This window comes from Giraffa tippelskirchi, chromosome 13, assembly GCF_054371585.1.
Source record: "Giraffa tippelskirchi isolate mGirTip1 chromosome 13, T2T-mGirTip1v1.2.pri, whole genome shotgun sequence".
NCBI classification, from domain to species: domain Eukaryota; kingdom Metazoa; phylum Chordata; class Mammalia; order Artiodactyla; family Giraffidae; genus Giraffa; species Giraffa tippelskirchi.
The window spans coordinates 20,873,396-20,886,513 of NC_137287.1; the positions used below are offsets into that span (position 1 = coordinate 20,873,396).

Sequence of the window (13,118 nt, forward strand, 5' to 3'; positions counted from 1 at the left end):
GATGTTTTTCTGGAATTCTCTTGCTTTTTCTATGCTCCAGCAGTTGTTGGTAATTTGTTCTCTGGTTCCTCTGCCTTTTCCAGATCCAGCTTGAACATCTGGAAGTTCTCGGTTCATGTACTGTTAAAGCCTACCTTGGAGAATTTTGAGCATTACTTTGCTAGCGTATGAGATGAGTGCAATTGTGGGGTAGTTGGAACATTCTTTGGCATTGCCTTTCTTTGGGATTGGAATGAAAACTGACCTTTTCCAGTCCTGTGGCCACAGCTGAGTTTTCCAGATTTGCTGGCATATTGAGTGCAGCACTTGCACAGCATCATCTTTCAGGATTTGAAATAGCTCAACTGGAATTCCATCACCTCCACTAGCTTTGTCGTAGTGATGCTTCCTAAGGCCCACTTGACTTCACATTCCAGGATGTCTGGCTCTCGGTGAGTGATCACACCATCGTGGTTATCTGGGTCATGAAGATCTTTTTTTGCATAGTTCTGTGTATTCTTGCCACGTCTTCTTAATATCTTCTGCTTCTGTTAGGTCCCTACCGTTTCTGTCCTTTATTGTGCCCATCTTTGCATGAAATGTTCCCTTGGTATCTCTGGTTTTCTTGAAGAGATCTCTAGTCTTTCCCATTCTGTTGTTTTCCTCTATTTCTTTGCATTGATCACTGAGGAAGGCTTTCTTACCTCTCCTTGCTATTCTTCGGAACCCTGCATTCAGATGGATGTATCTTTCCTTTTCTCCTTTGCCTTTTGTTTCTCTTCTTTTCTCAGCTATTTATAAGATTTTCTCAGACAACCATTTTGCCTTTTAGTATTTCTTTTTCTTGGGGATGGTTTTGATCATCGCCTCCTGTACAGTGTTATGAACCTCTGTCCATAGTTCTTCAGGCACTCTGTCTTATCAGGTTTGATCTCTTGAATCTGTTTCTCACTTCCATTGTATAAGTGTAAGGGGTTTGACTTAGGTCGTATCTGAATGGCCTAGTGGTTTTCCCTGCTTTCTTCAATTTAAGTCTGAATTTTGCAGTAAGGAGTTCATGATCTGAGCCACAGTCAGCTCCTGATCTTGTTTTTGCTGACTGTAAAGAGGTTCTCCATCTTTGGCTGCAAAGAATATATTCAGTGTAATTTCGGTATTGACCATCTTGTGATGTCCATGTGTAGTGTCATCTCTTGTGTTGTTGAAAGAGGGTGTTTACTATGACTAGTTCATTCTCTTGGCAGAACTCTGTTAGCCTTTGCCCTGCTTCATTTTGTACTCCAAGACCAAACTTGCCTGTTACTCCAGGTATCTTTTGACTTCCTACTTTTGCATTCCAGTCCCCTATGATGAAAAGTACATCTTTTTTTGGTATTAGTGCTAGAAGGTCTTGTAGGTCTTCCTAGAACTGTTCAACTTCAGCTTCTTCAGCATTAGTGGTTGGGGCGTAGACTTGCATTACTGTGATATTGAATGGCTTTCCTTGGAAACAGAGATCATTCTGTTGTTTTTGAGACTGTCCCCAAGTGCATTTCAGACTCCTTTGTTGACTATGAGGGCTACTCCATTTCTTCTAAGGGATTCTTGCCCACGGTGGTAGACATAACTACTCTGCTAAGTGCTGGGAATTCAGAGATGAAGAACACTTGTTGTGTTTCAGCCTCACTGTCTGATGGAGAGGAATGGGACAGCATGTGCTAAATGTGTAAGAGGTGAGAGGCTGGTGAGGTCAGAGGACTGAGGCCTGAGGGGTGAGATTGGGCACAGGAGAGCAGTCCCTGTAGAAGGGGTAGGATCTTTTCAGATGCACCAGGGAGGGGAGAGCATTTCAGATCACAGTAGCATGCGAGCAAGACATGCAAGGGCCTGAAGCATGGTGTGTGGGCTGAGCTGGGGGTGGTTGGCGTGGTAATGGCAACGTTTGTAAGCATATAGGGGTCCAGTGATGGAGGGCCTTGGGTGCCATGCCAGGCATGTTTAGTTTTATCTTGTGGGGCACTGGCAGATCTTTGGGAAAAAGATAAAATCAGATTTGCATTTAGGAAATATCATTCCAGTAACCCTCAGAGGACAGATTAAGTGGAGCAAGGAAGGGATGGCCACTGTGATCCAGACAAGAAACAGTGAAGACTTGAAAGTAAGGCAGTGGCCAGGACAGGCCATGGTTCCATAGAAAAAAGACCTGACCAGAACGACCTGTGGGCGTAAGCAACAGGGAAAACTGTGACTTGACCTTAATGGCAGAGGCAGGTAGCTGCTTGTGTCAGCTGTGGTTCCCAAGGAAGGTCCTGTCCCCAGCCTTTGTTTGCAGATCCAGGCATTTCTTGATGAAGTCATGGGATTTGTTTTTGAAGAAGTAAGTGCCTGAAAGCTGCCATGTCCAAAGTTATGTTTTTCATAAGAAATCATGGTGAAGGAGGGGTTGGGGAATTAGGCACGGTTAAGATGTACAACAGTGTCTAGTCTCCTGGCTACACAGGTTCGTATAATCCTGTACACATTTAAATGTGTGGGCCGAGTGATGAAGTTGGCCGCAGGAGGAACGGAGAGAAGGTTTTCAGCCTCCATCAAGGGAGGTCATCTTCGACAGAGGCAGAGTCTCCTCCCCAAGCCACACTAGAGGTTGATCATCCCATAGAACCTCCCCACAGGCTTTGTTCCTTCTCGGGAAAGCACCGACTTCCCTCAATATGTCTCTCTAAACTGCAGAAGTAAGCTTTACGCTGCTGATGAGCACAAGCAGTGCACAAGCCCAGTGTGTGCGAGAGTGTGAGTCCTGTGGGTAGAGGTGTGCAGGGAGCTCCGGGGATGAGCTGTCCCACTGCTGTGTCTAGTGCCCCTGGGACTGTTGGACTGGTGGCTCCCTTGGCTTTGACCATTCCAAAGAGATGCTCACAGAGCTCATATGTAGAAAGTGCACAGTATTCTGGACTGCAGTGAGTTGACAGCTGCCCTGAGACTGGATGTCATGTTAAGACGATGGCATGTTCTGTTAGAGCTTGTTAAAACAGGAAATGAAAACGTCTGGTGTTGATTGTACACTTGACGTCCAGTTCCCTCCCGATGGATGAATGGCATCTGTGTGCCTCATGAGGACGTCCTGGGATTCAGTGAGGAGTGTGAATGCTCCAAGAAGGAAGTTCCATACACGTGGCTCAGGGCATAATGGCCATCACTTTCATTACAGGATTTTGTCCACAGCTGGGAAGTATCTCTCTGACTCCTACAGCCCTCGGAGCCTGACCGGTTTTCAAGATAGCATCTTGACAGACAAGAAGAGCTCTGCCAAGAACCCATGGCAAGAATATAATTACCTCCAGAAAGATAGCCCTGCCGAATATGGCAGTTTAATGGAAATACTTTATACCCTCAAGGTATGAGACCAGACTGATGGCATTCTTGCGCTCTTGAAAGCTTTTCCCTTGTCACTCACCCTTTCCTTAACCTAGCTGCTCTGCCCCCTGTGTGTGGGCCCTGAGCTGTGGTAAAGCCTGCTCCCATGTCTCTGTCTCAATTGCGTTGGGGTTTTAAGAAGCCGAGTAGCTAAACCAGGGTCAAATCACCTGAAACACACTTGTAGGAGTCAGATTAATGGAGCCTTATTACTGAAAGGTAGGTTAGAGAATGTGGCTCTGGATCTGTAGCCAAATGAGCTTGCCATTCTTCCCCCAGAGTTAACTTGTCAGCAGGATGGGCTGGGCTGGACGGCCCTGGACCCCCACACAGGTCCAGAACCTGGGAAGGTGGCCCCCAACCCAGCCGCCCGGGGAGGAGCAAGGGTAGAGAGAAGCCAGGCACGAGCACCCCTCCCCCAGGGCAAGTCTCTCCACGTGGCAGCACAAGGCCGTGGGAATCAGTGTTAGTTATGTTTGCCTGCCATAAAGCTGCCCTTGACTTTGAGCTTTGGGCCCCCTTGGGGTTCAGGGGCAGAGCAACCTCCTGACAAATGGAATGAATCATACACTCCCTGAGAATGGCCTGGGGTTCTTAGTGGTCCATGGCATCCTTTCCAGAAACTTCCCCCCCCACACCCCTAGTCTGATTTGAATCTGAGTCTCTTGGTGATAAGTAGAGGAGATAGTCCTGTTCCCAGAGCACCAAATTCAATCTGAAATTATCTGTTTGGGCCTCGTGCTCTGGAGGTGAGCACACAGTGGCCCTTAGGATGTGTCTGAGGCTTCAGCGTTGCCCTCGCAGGGTCTCCCCAACCCCTCTGCACCTTGACCCACCAACTGGCTGCGTTTGAGCTTGACAAACACTTCTCGAAGCCATTCTGCAAGTTCACTCATCCATGCTCTGTGATTAGGTTAAAGCAACTCCATTTATCTTTATTGCTGATCTGATTTATGTCTGTTTGTCGTAATCGGTTCACTAATAATAGCAAAACGAAGGTTACATTTTCCACCTCTGTATTTTCTCAGGCTGTTTGGAATACCTTGGGACTCACATGGCGGGGTGCATGCTCTGGTGTATGGCTGAGAGTAATTGACTTGACCTCCCTGGGAATCAGGGCTCCGTCTGTTACTCTTGTTTCTGCTTGACACTTCTCATCATTTTTTTCCTTTCTTCTGTACCCCCGAGGGACAGTCAGGTTAATTTTTCCTAAACTGTCACTCCATGGGCTGATATTAGCTTAAGTGCATCAGAATCACCTGGGAAAGTGAATGAACAATATCCAGACTTGGTGGTTCAAGCAGATCCTGGGTGTCTGTGACTCAGCGTGTCCCCAGGGGGTCCTGAGCACAGCCAGGATTGGAAACCATCATTGTCGAGAACCCTCTCGCTGTTTTCCTTTCAGTGGCTTTTTTCAAAATGTTTAGCTCATCCCTCGGGTGCATTCAGGGCCTAACAACCTGCCTTCTGCATTTTCTTGTCTTAGGAAAAAGGGTCAAGTAACCACCACCTGCTGTCCGCGTCACGATCGGCTCTGACTCGGCTTAACCAGCAGGCGCACCAGCTGGCTTTCGATTCAGTCTTCCTGCGCATCAAGCAGCAGCTGCTCCTCATTCCCAAGATGGATGTGAGTTTCCCACCAACTGGCCGACGCGCCCCCTCACCCCCTATGCTGGACCTATCTCCCCTTTCACGAGCCTTAGGAGGGGCCCCCTTTGACACTCCTGGGCTAGAAGCCTCACTGCAGAGTCACTGTTCCGTTATAACTCATTGTTTAGCATGACTGTCTTGTGTGCATATATATATACATATATATATTTTTTTTTTTTCCTGTTCCCGAACAATTTATTCTTCTTAAGGGTTATATAAGAGATCATCACTAACCCCTGCCAAGGGGCTGTCTCATCTTAATTGTAGTCACTGCAGTGCTGTGGTTTCAGACTGTTTCTTGGGATTATTCCTCTTGCTTGATTAACTTTCACCATTTGGAGAAGCTTACCTGTGGCCTCTCAGGGAGAAGCAAGGGAGATTATGTGCCATTGGATAGGCTGGGGCTGGTCAGAGGAGCTAGCTGTCTGATGAGGTCGAGTTGTTCTCATGCCAGATGTTTGTGGAGACTTGGTTCTGGAACTTTACCCAGGAGAGTGCCTTACCGGGTGTGATCTGGTGTCTTTGAGGGGAGTTTGAAGGGTAATGCTCTTTTCTATCTTTGATACTCTTGCTCTTTGGTTATTCTTGGAATGCCTTGCTCCCTCTTCTCTTCTCTGCTTGTCCTTATTGCTTTTCAAGGAATTGCCCCTCAGTCCTCTATTTTCTCTATTGGCTCTTGACTTTCTCTGGGTCCAGATCTCAGGTTTCCTTTCAGATTTCTGAGACAGCCCCCTGATTAATTTTTCTTACTGACTCCTCAAGTCTATTTGGATTTGGCTTTTTTTTTTTTTTTTTTTTTTATTCTTCTTCTTCTTTGTTCTCTTTTTGGAGATTAGGATTTTTTAAAAGATAATTTTTGTGGGGACTTCCCTGATGGTCCAGTGGCTAAGACTCCTCACTCCGGATGCAAGGGGCCTGGGTTTGATCCCTGGTTGGGGAATTAGATCCCACATGCTGCACCTAAGACTTGGCACAGCCAAAGTAGATAATGAATGAAAGAAAGAGAGAAAGATAGTCTTTTGGGAAAGACCCAGTTATGGGCTTTTGCTCACCAATAGATCCTTTGCTTTCTGCTGTCCCCTGGAAAATATACTAGATCGGGAGCCGAGGGCCACTCACTCATTCACTGTGTGATTTGGTCAAGTCTTGTGCAAAATGCCATGAGATCTTCTCTAAGCAGATCTTACATTGCTACCATGGGTGGGGTGGGGTTGTGGGTTGGGTTGGTAGAGTGGTGGCCATTGCTGTCACATCCTAGTGGAAGCGATGTTACCATAGCTATACCCAGACAGCCATATGTGGTCTTGCTGGATCACATGGCTGAGGCTGTTAGAGCATCTCCTTATCCTTAAAATGGGAATACAGTGATGCTCATCATATGAATATGTGAATATTAAGTGAGGTATCGTATATGATAGAATTTACCACAGCCCCATCACAGAGTAGTTGCTGAATAAGTAGTGGTTTTCTTTTTTTCTGTGATTATCAGTTTTTAAGAGAAATGATAGTTTTTAAACATAAAAATTACTCATTTTCAGAAATTCAAACAATACAGGAAAGTACAAAGAATAAAAGCAGTAAACCCCTTCAAGGTACCTCCATCCAGAAATCATCAAGCCAGACATATCTTCCTGTCCATTGACATGCTGAGGGCTGGGTGGGCATTGGTAGATAGATGATCCACAGGAAGAAATGGAATTGTACTACTCATGCTGATTTTTAAAAAAATAAAATGTGTGCATATTGATTTTATTTGACTTGAGAAAACAAAGATAAATGAACCAAAGGAATGGTTGATCTTGAGATAATAGTTTCTTCACCATGAAAGATATCAGTTCCCAGAAGATCTCTGCAAGATCAAGAACGAAAGATTATAAAAGCTACTGATAAATGGAATCACTGTTTTTGTTAGTCACGTTTCCATTTTAGATAGATACTAGCATTGATTCGGAGAAGGCAATGGCACCCCACTCCAGTATTCTTGCCTGGAAAATCCCATGGACGGAGGAGCCTGGTAGGCTACAGTCCATGGGGTCGCTAAGAGTCGGACACGACTGAGCAACTTCACTTTCACTTTTGCCTTTCATGCACTGGAGAAGGAAATGGCAACCCACTCCAGTATTCTTGCCTGGAGAATCCCAGGGATGACGGAGCCTGGTGAGCTGCCGTCTATGGGGTCGCACAGAGTTGGACACGACTGAAGCGACTTAGCAGCAGCAGCATTGATTCACCTGCCCTGAAAGCCGATGGGATTAGCATTCCTTCCGTCTCTCATCTGCCTTCCCCAACCTCCCAGGTTTGGTTGTTTTTATCATTTTAATTTTGTCAGCGGTTAAAATCTCGACCTCCTGATCTGAAACCTCATTTCTGCCAGTTAGTTAGTCTTCGTTGCCACTGAGCCGGGTTTGGTGCCTCCACCGTCCTTTCCCCTCTACTTCTGCATTCCATACTCATTGTTCTGCCCTGTCCTTGGTTGCTTGATTTCACTTTCTCATTCAGGCCTCACCGCAAGGGCTCAGGCGCTGTGAACGGATGCAGGCAGCTCTGGAGATTAAGGAGAATTCTCCCAGTGCGCCCGCATGACAACACACAATACAAAGGCAAACACTTTTGGCCTTAAGGATTTGAAAATTAAACCCTGGTCATTAAATGTTTGTTTTTAATGTTTGCTAGTAAATTGTGTTGCCCTTGTCCATTACAAGAATATAAACCAACACCATATTCCCTTTCAAGATAGGCTGTTGAAGTTTACCTACGTTACCTGGTGACAGACGGTTAGAAAAGCTCCTTTGAAGGAAATTTTGAATTGAAAAATAATCTGCACCATTTCCTTATTGACCTCTTCAGGTCCACCCCCTCTGCCCACCGTTTCAGGCCCTCCCACATCAGTCCACCCCGTCTCGCCCTTATTCCCAAGTACTTTTCCACTCTGGCTCTTCTTCCCCTCCACCCTCATCTTAGCAACTCCCACCCCCCCACCGCCCCCCACTCTGCGAAGCCATCCCAGGGCCTGTAGCCCACGGTGCTTGTCGTTTAGATGCTGTGCCCTTTCCCCACGACTCAGCCCTGGCTCCTGGCCTCCCCCCTCTCTGCCCGCCCTGGCCTTCACCACCTCTGCTCCCTTGCTGAGCCCCTCTTTGCCAAGACTCTACCACCAGGTTGCACGGTTGCTTCTTTTTAAATCTGTCTTCATCTGTTTCCATGGCCACTGCCCTGGCGGTTTGGGTTCTTGTCTCTGAATTGTTTCTTGAGCCTCTCCACCCACAGTCCTTCTGAGAATTGCTGCATCAATCTTCATAAAGCATCTCTCTGATTTTGTCTCTGCACATTCAAATCCCTTCCCTGGCTTCTCACAGGCAATGTGATAGTCTATTTTTAAAAACTTTTTATTATGGGAAAATTTCCTACATATTATGCAAGAGTAGAGGGAAGAGTGTGATAAACTGTGTGTCCTCATCACGCTGCTTTGACATTGATCAACTCTTGGCTGTCCTGTGTCATATATACCCCCTTATCTAAAATAAGAGCTCTAGGGACTTAACCTGATGGTGCAGTAGATAAGAACCCACCTGCCAATGCAGGGGACACAGGTTCGATCCCTTGTCCAGGAAGACGCCACATGCCATGGAGCGATGAAGCGTGTGCGCCACAACTGCTGAGCCCACGCTCTGGAGCCCGTGCTCCACAACAAGAGAAACCACCTCAGTGAGAAGCCTGCACTCCACAACACAGAGTAGCCCCGGCTTGCCACAATGAGAGAAAGCAAAGTAACAAGGACCCAGTGTAGCCAGAAATAAATAAATAGAACTCTCAAAATAATCACAATACCATAAGCACCCCTAAAAATAAAATTAAAAATAATTCCTTAATGTCATCAATTAATGTTCAAATTTCTGATTGTCTTATAAATGTCATGATTTGAATCAGGATCCAGACTAGCTTTGCACATTGGTGGGTATGTCCTTTACATCTCTTTTGAGATGTAACAGGTTACCTTCCCATCTCTCTCTCTCTCTCCCTCCCTTCCTCCTTCCCTGCCTCTTTCTCTTTTCTCTCTCTCTTGTTTCCCCTTTTCCTAGCCCGATGTTCATACTGTGCATTCTCTTTCCAGCCATTCCTCTCTGCACCTCATGCATCCTCTGGCCAGCCGCTTCTCTAGCCACCTTGGGCTCTTGTTCCTCTGAACTCTTGTACAAAATCGACATCCACCACTGAGAACTCCTGAAGTGGAAGCCTCTGTGTGTGTGTGTGTGTGTGTCTGTGTGTGTGTAGGTGTAGGAGGTCTAGGGTGGGAATGTGTCAGGGGGTCTCGATTCCCCAGGGAGAGCAAGAACCAAGATCAGCCATGTCTGTCTCTCCCTACAAAGCCTGGCACAGCACAGGCTTTCCTTATTGACCTCTTCAGGTCCACCCCCTCTGCCCACCATTTCAGGCCCTCCCACATCAGTCCACCCCGTCTCACCCTTATTCCCAAGTACTTTTCCACTCTGGCTCTTCTTCCCCTCCACCCTCATCTTAGCTACCCGCTCCCCCCCCGCCCCCAACACTCTGTGAAGCCATCCTAGGGCCTGTAGCCCACGGTGCGCGTGCCTGATCCGTGTGTCCCTCCCCATGAGGTGGGAGTTAATTGAAAAAAAGGAGGATATTTTGAAATGAAAAGATTCTCAGAAAAGAGCAAGGAGTTTAGAAAACTATAGGGGCAGGGCTGGGGAAGAAAAGACTTTGTCTAGAGCAGGCAAATTAGAGTCGAGTTGGTGCTCGAGAGCGTGGGGAGGAGGGCTGCAGCTTGGCCTGGGCCGGGAGCCCAGGGGCGGACATGGTCACGCCATTCCCGGAAAGCTACTTAGAGGATCAAGCAACCAGATCGGTCTCAGGTGGCTGCAGAGAGCAGCTACCATGTGACCTCAGGAGTCCAGCCAGCAAGGGCCTTGCTTTCCATGCTGGCTGTAGGGTGACTTGGGTAAGAATTAAGAAGCTAGACTTCTGTGTGAAGGTGTGCCAGGCTGACCTCTGTAACCACGTGTGTACCGGTAACTGGCCTAACTTTATAGAGGGGCCAGGGAAGGCTCCACAGTGATGTCGTGGTTCCACTAAATGACAAAAGGAGACATGTTAGTGCTGCAGGTCTCCAGACGAGGGGTCAGGAGAGGACAGAGGGGCTGCTGGTGGGGTCTGGAGCCTCCTTCTCATCCCTTTCCCACTGAGTTCTGAGTCAGCTGAGACCTAGATGCAGGAAGCAGGTGGATCAAAAGCAGCAGCTTTACCTTAGTGGCAGCGGTGTTGGTGAACATGGTTTGGATATTCCTGCAGCCAGACAGGGCTTCCGACTCAGATACGGTCTCTGGGGATGGTTTTAGGGGGGTTCCTGGTCTCTACAGAGGGCAGGCTGACAACCCCAGAGTTAGTGAGGCTACCTGTGCCCGGCAGAGAAACCCAGAACAAGAATAACCAGCTCTTTCTCTCACCTTCGAGAAAGGTGAACACAGGGTGTCGGTTCCCATTGAATAGTTGAGTTGGGAAGGTGGGACTTCCTGCTTTGTGGATTTTTATGGATCAGAAAGGATGCAGAGAGAGAGAGAGAGGATTGCTTCCTCTGTGGCAGGCTTCCCGGTGATGACTGGAGGAAGAGAAACCCCTGCTCGGCCACGTGGCAATGGCTCCGGAGGCCGGCTCTGAGCAGAGACAGCGCCTGTGGTGGGTGCTGCCTTCTTCGTATGCTTTCCCGTGCTGCCGGGGTGCTGTGACCCTGACTGCTTCCTCTCCTTCCTCCACTAGAGCTGGAACACTGCTGGCATTGGAGAAACCCTGACCGATGACCTGCCCACCTTCAGTCTCACCCCGCTCGAGTACATCAGCAATGTAAGAGCCTCTGCGCGCTTTTCTCTGTGCGGGTCACAGCATCTGAGACCACGTCTCGTCTGACTCTTCCAGGTGACGTGGTCCTGGCTGCCCCAGTGCTGTCTGGACCTGTGCTTTGGGACAGCCTCCATCCATAGCCAGGAGTTTAAGGAAATGCAGCTGACTTCCTTAAGTCAACTGATGAAACACATGCATATTTCAGAGCCTAACACATTTTTGCCCCTCCCCCACCCGCTCAATGTGAGATGTGGCGAATACTTGAGGGCTTCAAAGTGCGAGTCCAGTAGGACAGGGTCCCCAACCTTTAGGATCTAGTGCTTAATGACTTGAGGTTGATAGAGCTAATGTAATAATAATAGAAGAAAAATATACAATATGTGTAATGCACTTGAATTATCCCCAAACCACACCCCCAGCCATGGAAAAATTGTCTTCCATAAAACTGGTCCCTGGTGCCAAAGATGTGGGAGGCCACTGCAGTAGGAGATTCAGAACTTGGGAAGGTGGGAAGCAGGTGGTCAAATTCTTCATGACTTTTCAGAAGAACAGTGTATCGTAGTTTTGAGTTCAAATCCAAAAAACATGTAGTGAGCACCTACCATATACCAGGCCTGTGTGCTCATGTTTAATTTCATAGCAGCAGGTACATCTCTTCCCTGGTGGCTCAGACGGTGAAGAATCTGCCTGCAGTATGGGAGACCTGGGTTTGATCCCTTGGTTGGGAAGATCCCCTGGAGGACGGAATGGCTATCCACTCCCGTATTCTTGCTTGGAGAATTCCACGGACACAGGAGCCTGTCCATGGGGTCGCAAAGAGTTGGACACAACTGAGCGACTAATACTTTCAAGTAAATCTCTTAACAAGAATTTTAGTTATACAGGCTTAATGTTAACAAAGAACAGAATGAGCCTTGCAGGGGACAGGGGCACTTGAAGTCCTTTGCCCCTTCACCTTTCACCCTTGGGAGTTGATTGTCTCCCAGACATCTGCATGTGGCCTCTCCTTTCATTGCTCTTCCTGCAGTCCAGCTCTGTTGTTTTTAAATGTCAGTGAACCTAAGAAATACCATCCAGGAGCAGCAGATCCCAATCATGTCTTCCCCATACTGTGGGAGAGTTCTGTGATTTTTCAGGGGTGATTTTGAGATGGGTGATCTCTGCCATGAGCATTCACTTTAGGACCCACCCCTTTGTAAGTCATGACTACTGAAAAGATAGAAAAGAATTTTAAAAGTAAACACTGTACGGTTAGAGGAAGCCTGTGTGATCCCACTGGTGAGTAGCAAAGAGAATGGCCTTCCACACTCTACTCATTGAGCAGCGTCAGGTCCACAAGACAGTCGTTTTCCTCTGTTTTTCAGGGCATTATCCAATATCCTGGACTGAGGGAGCTAAAAATGTGAGTTGGTCTTTACAACCAATGAGAAGACTCTCATTTTTAGGATTGAGACTTGTGTGGCGGTGGTGGTTTAGTCGCTAAATCATGTCCGACTCTTGCGACCCCATGGAGGGTAGCCTGCCAGGCTCCTCTGTCCATGGGATTCCCCAGGCAAGAATACTGGAGTGGGGTGCTGTTTCCTTCTCCAGACTTGTGTGTTGCAGTGTCAATTGATTCCAGAAATGATGTTGCTTAGAAGGGACTCGAAAGGTTTTCAAATTGACTTTGTAAAAATATTTATTTATCATTTTTGGTCTTGCTGGATCTTTGTTGCTATGCCTGGGCTTTCTCTAAACGCAGTGGCTTCTCCTGTGGGGGAGCACAGGCTCTAGAGTGTGAGGGCTTCAGTAGTTGAGGGGCACAAGTTTAGTTGCCTTGAGGCATGTGGCATCTTCCCAGACCAGGGATCGAACCAGTGTTCCCCTGCATTGGCAGGCGTATTCTTAACCTGTGGACCACTGGTGAGCCGGTTGGCGGCAGCCATGTTTTCACATGAGCAGCACCGAGGCTCTGGGGGATGGGAGTGGGGCGGGGAAGCCATTTATCCGGCGGCCGCTCTCTTAGGAGGCCAGGATGCTGTATGTGTGTCTCACACAGGATTAATTTCATCCTTGCCACAGCCCTTTGAAGTAAGTGTGAGATCACCCTCATTTCAGAGATGATGAAACCAAGGCCCCGGCTGGTAAAGTAAGGTGCCCAACGTCACACAGTGGGAGAGCCAGAACTCAAACCCTGGTCCTCTGACTACAGTGCTTTTTATGTTTCCTGAGTCACTGTGCTTACCCAGACAGGATATGGA

The 13,118-nt window shown here is 47.7% G+C and overlaps 1 protein-coding gene across 2 annotated transcripts in view; it reads left to right on the forward strand.

Moving 5' to 3' along the window:
- COG7 (component of oligomeric golgi complex 7) overlaps window positions 1–13,118 on the forward strand; it is a 92,772-nt gene that overhangs the window by 60,742 nt on the left and 18,912 nt on the right. For both annotated transcript variants that reach the window (XM_081554506.1, XM_081554507.1), the window contains exons 12-14: window positions 3,167–3,353; window positions 4,859–4,999; window positions 10,798–10,881. In XM_081554506.1, the coding sequence (XP_081410632.1) occupies window positions 3,167–3,353; window positions 4,859–4,999; window positions 10,798–10,881 (412 nt within the window). The remainder of the gene's footprint in view (window positions 1–3,166; window positions 3,354–4,858; window positions 5,000–10,797; window positions 10,882–13,118) is intronic.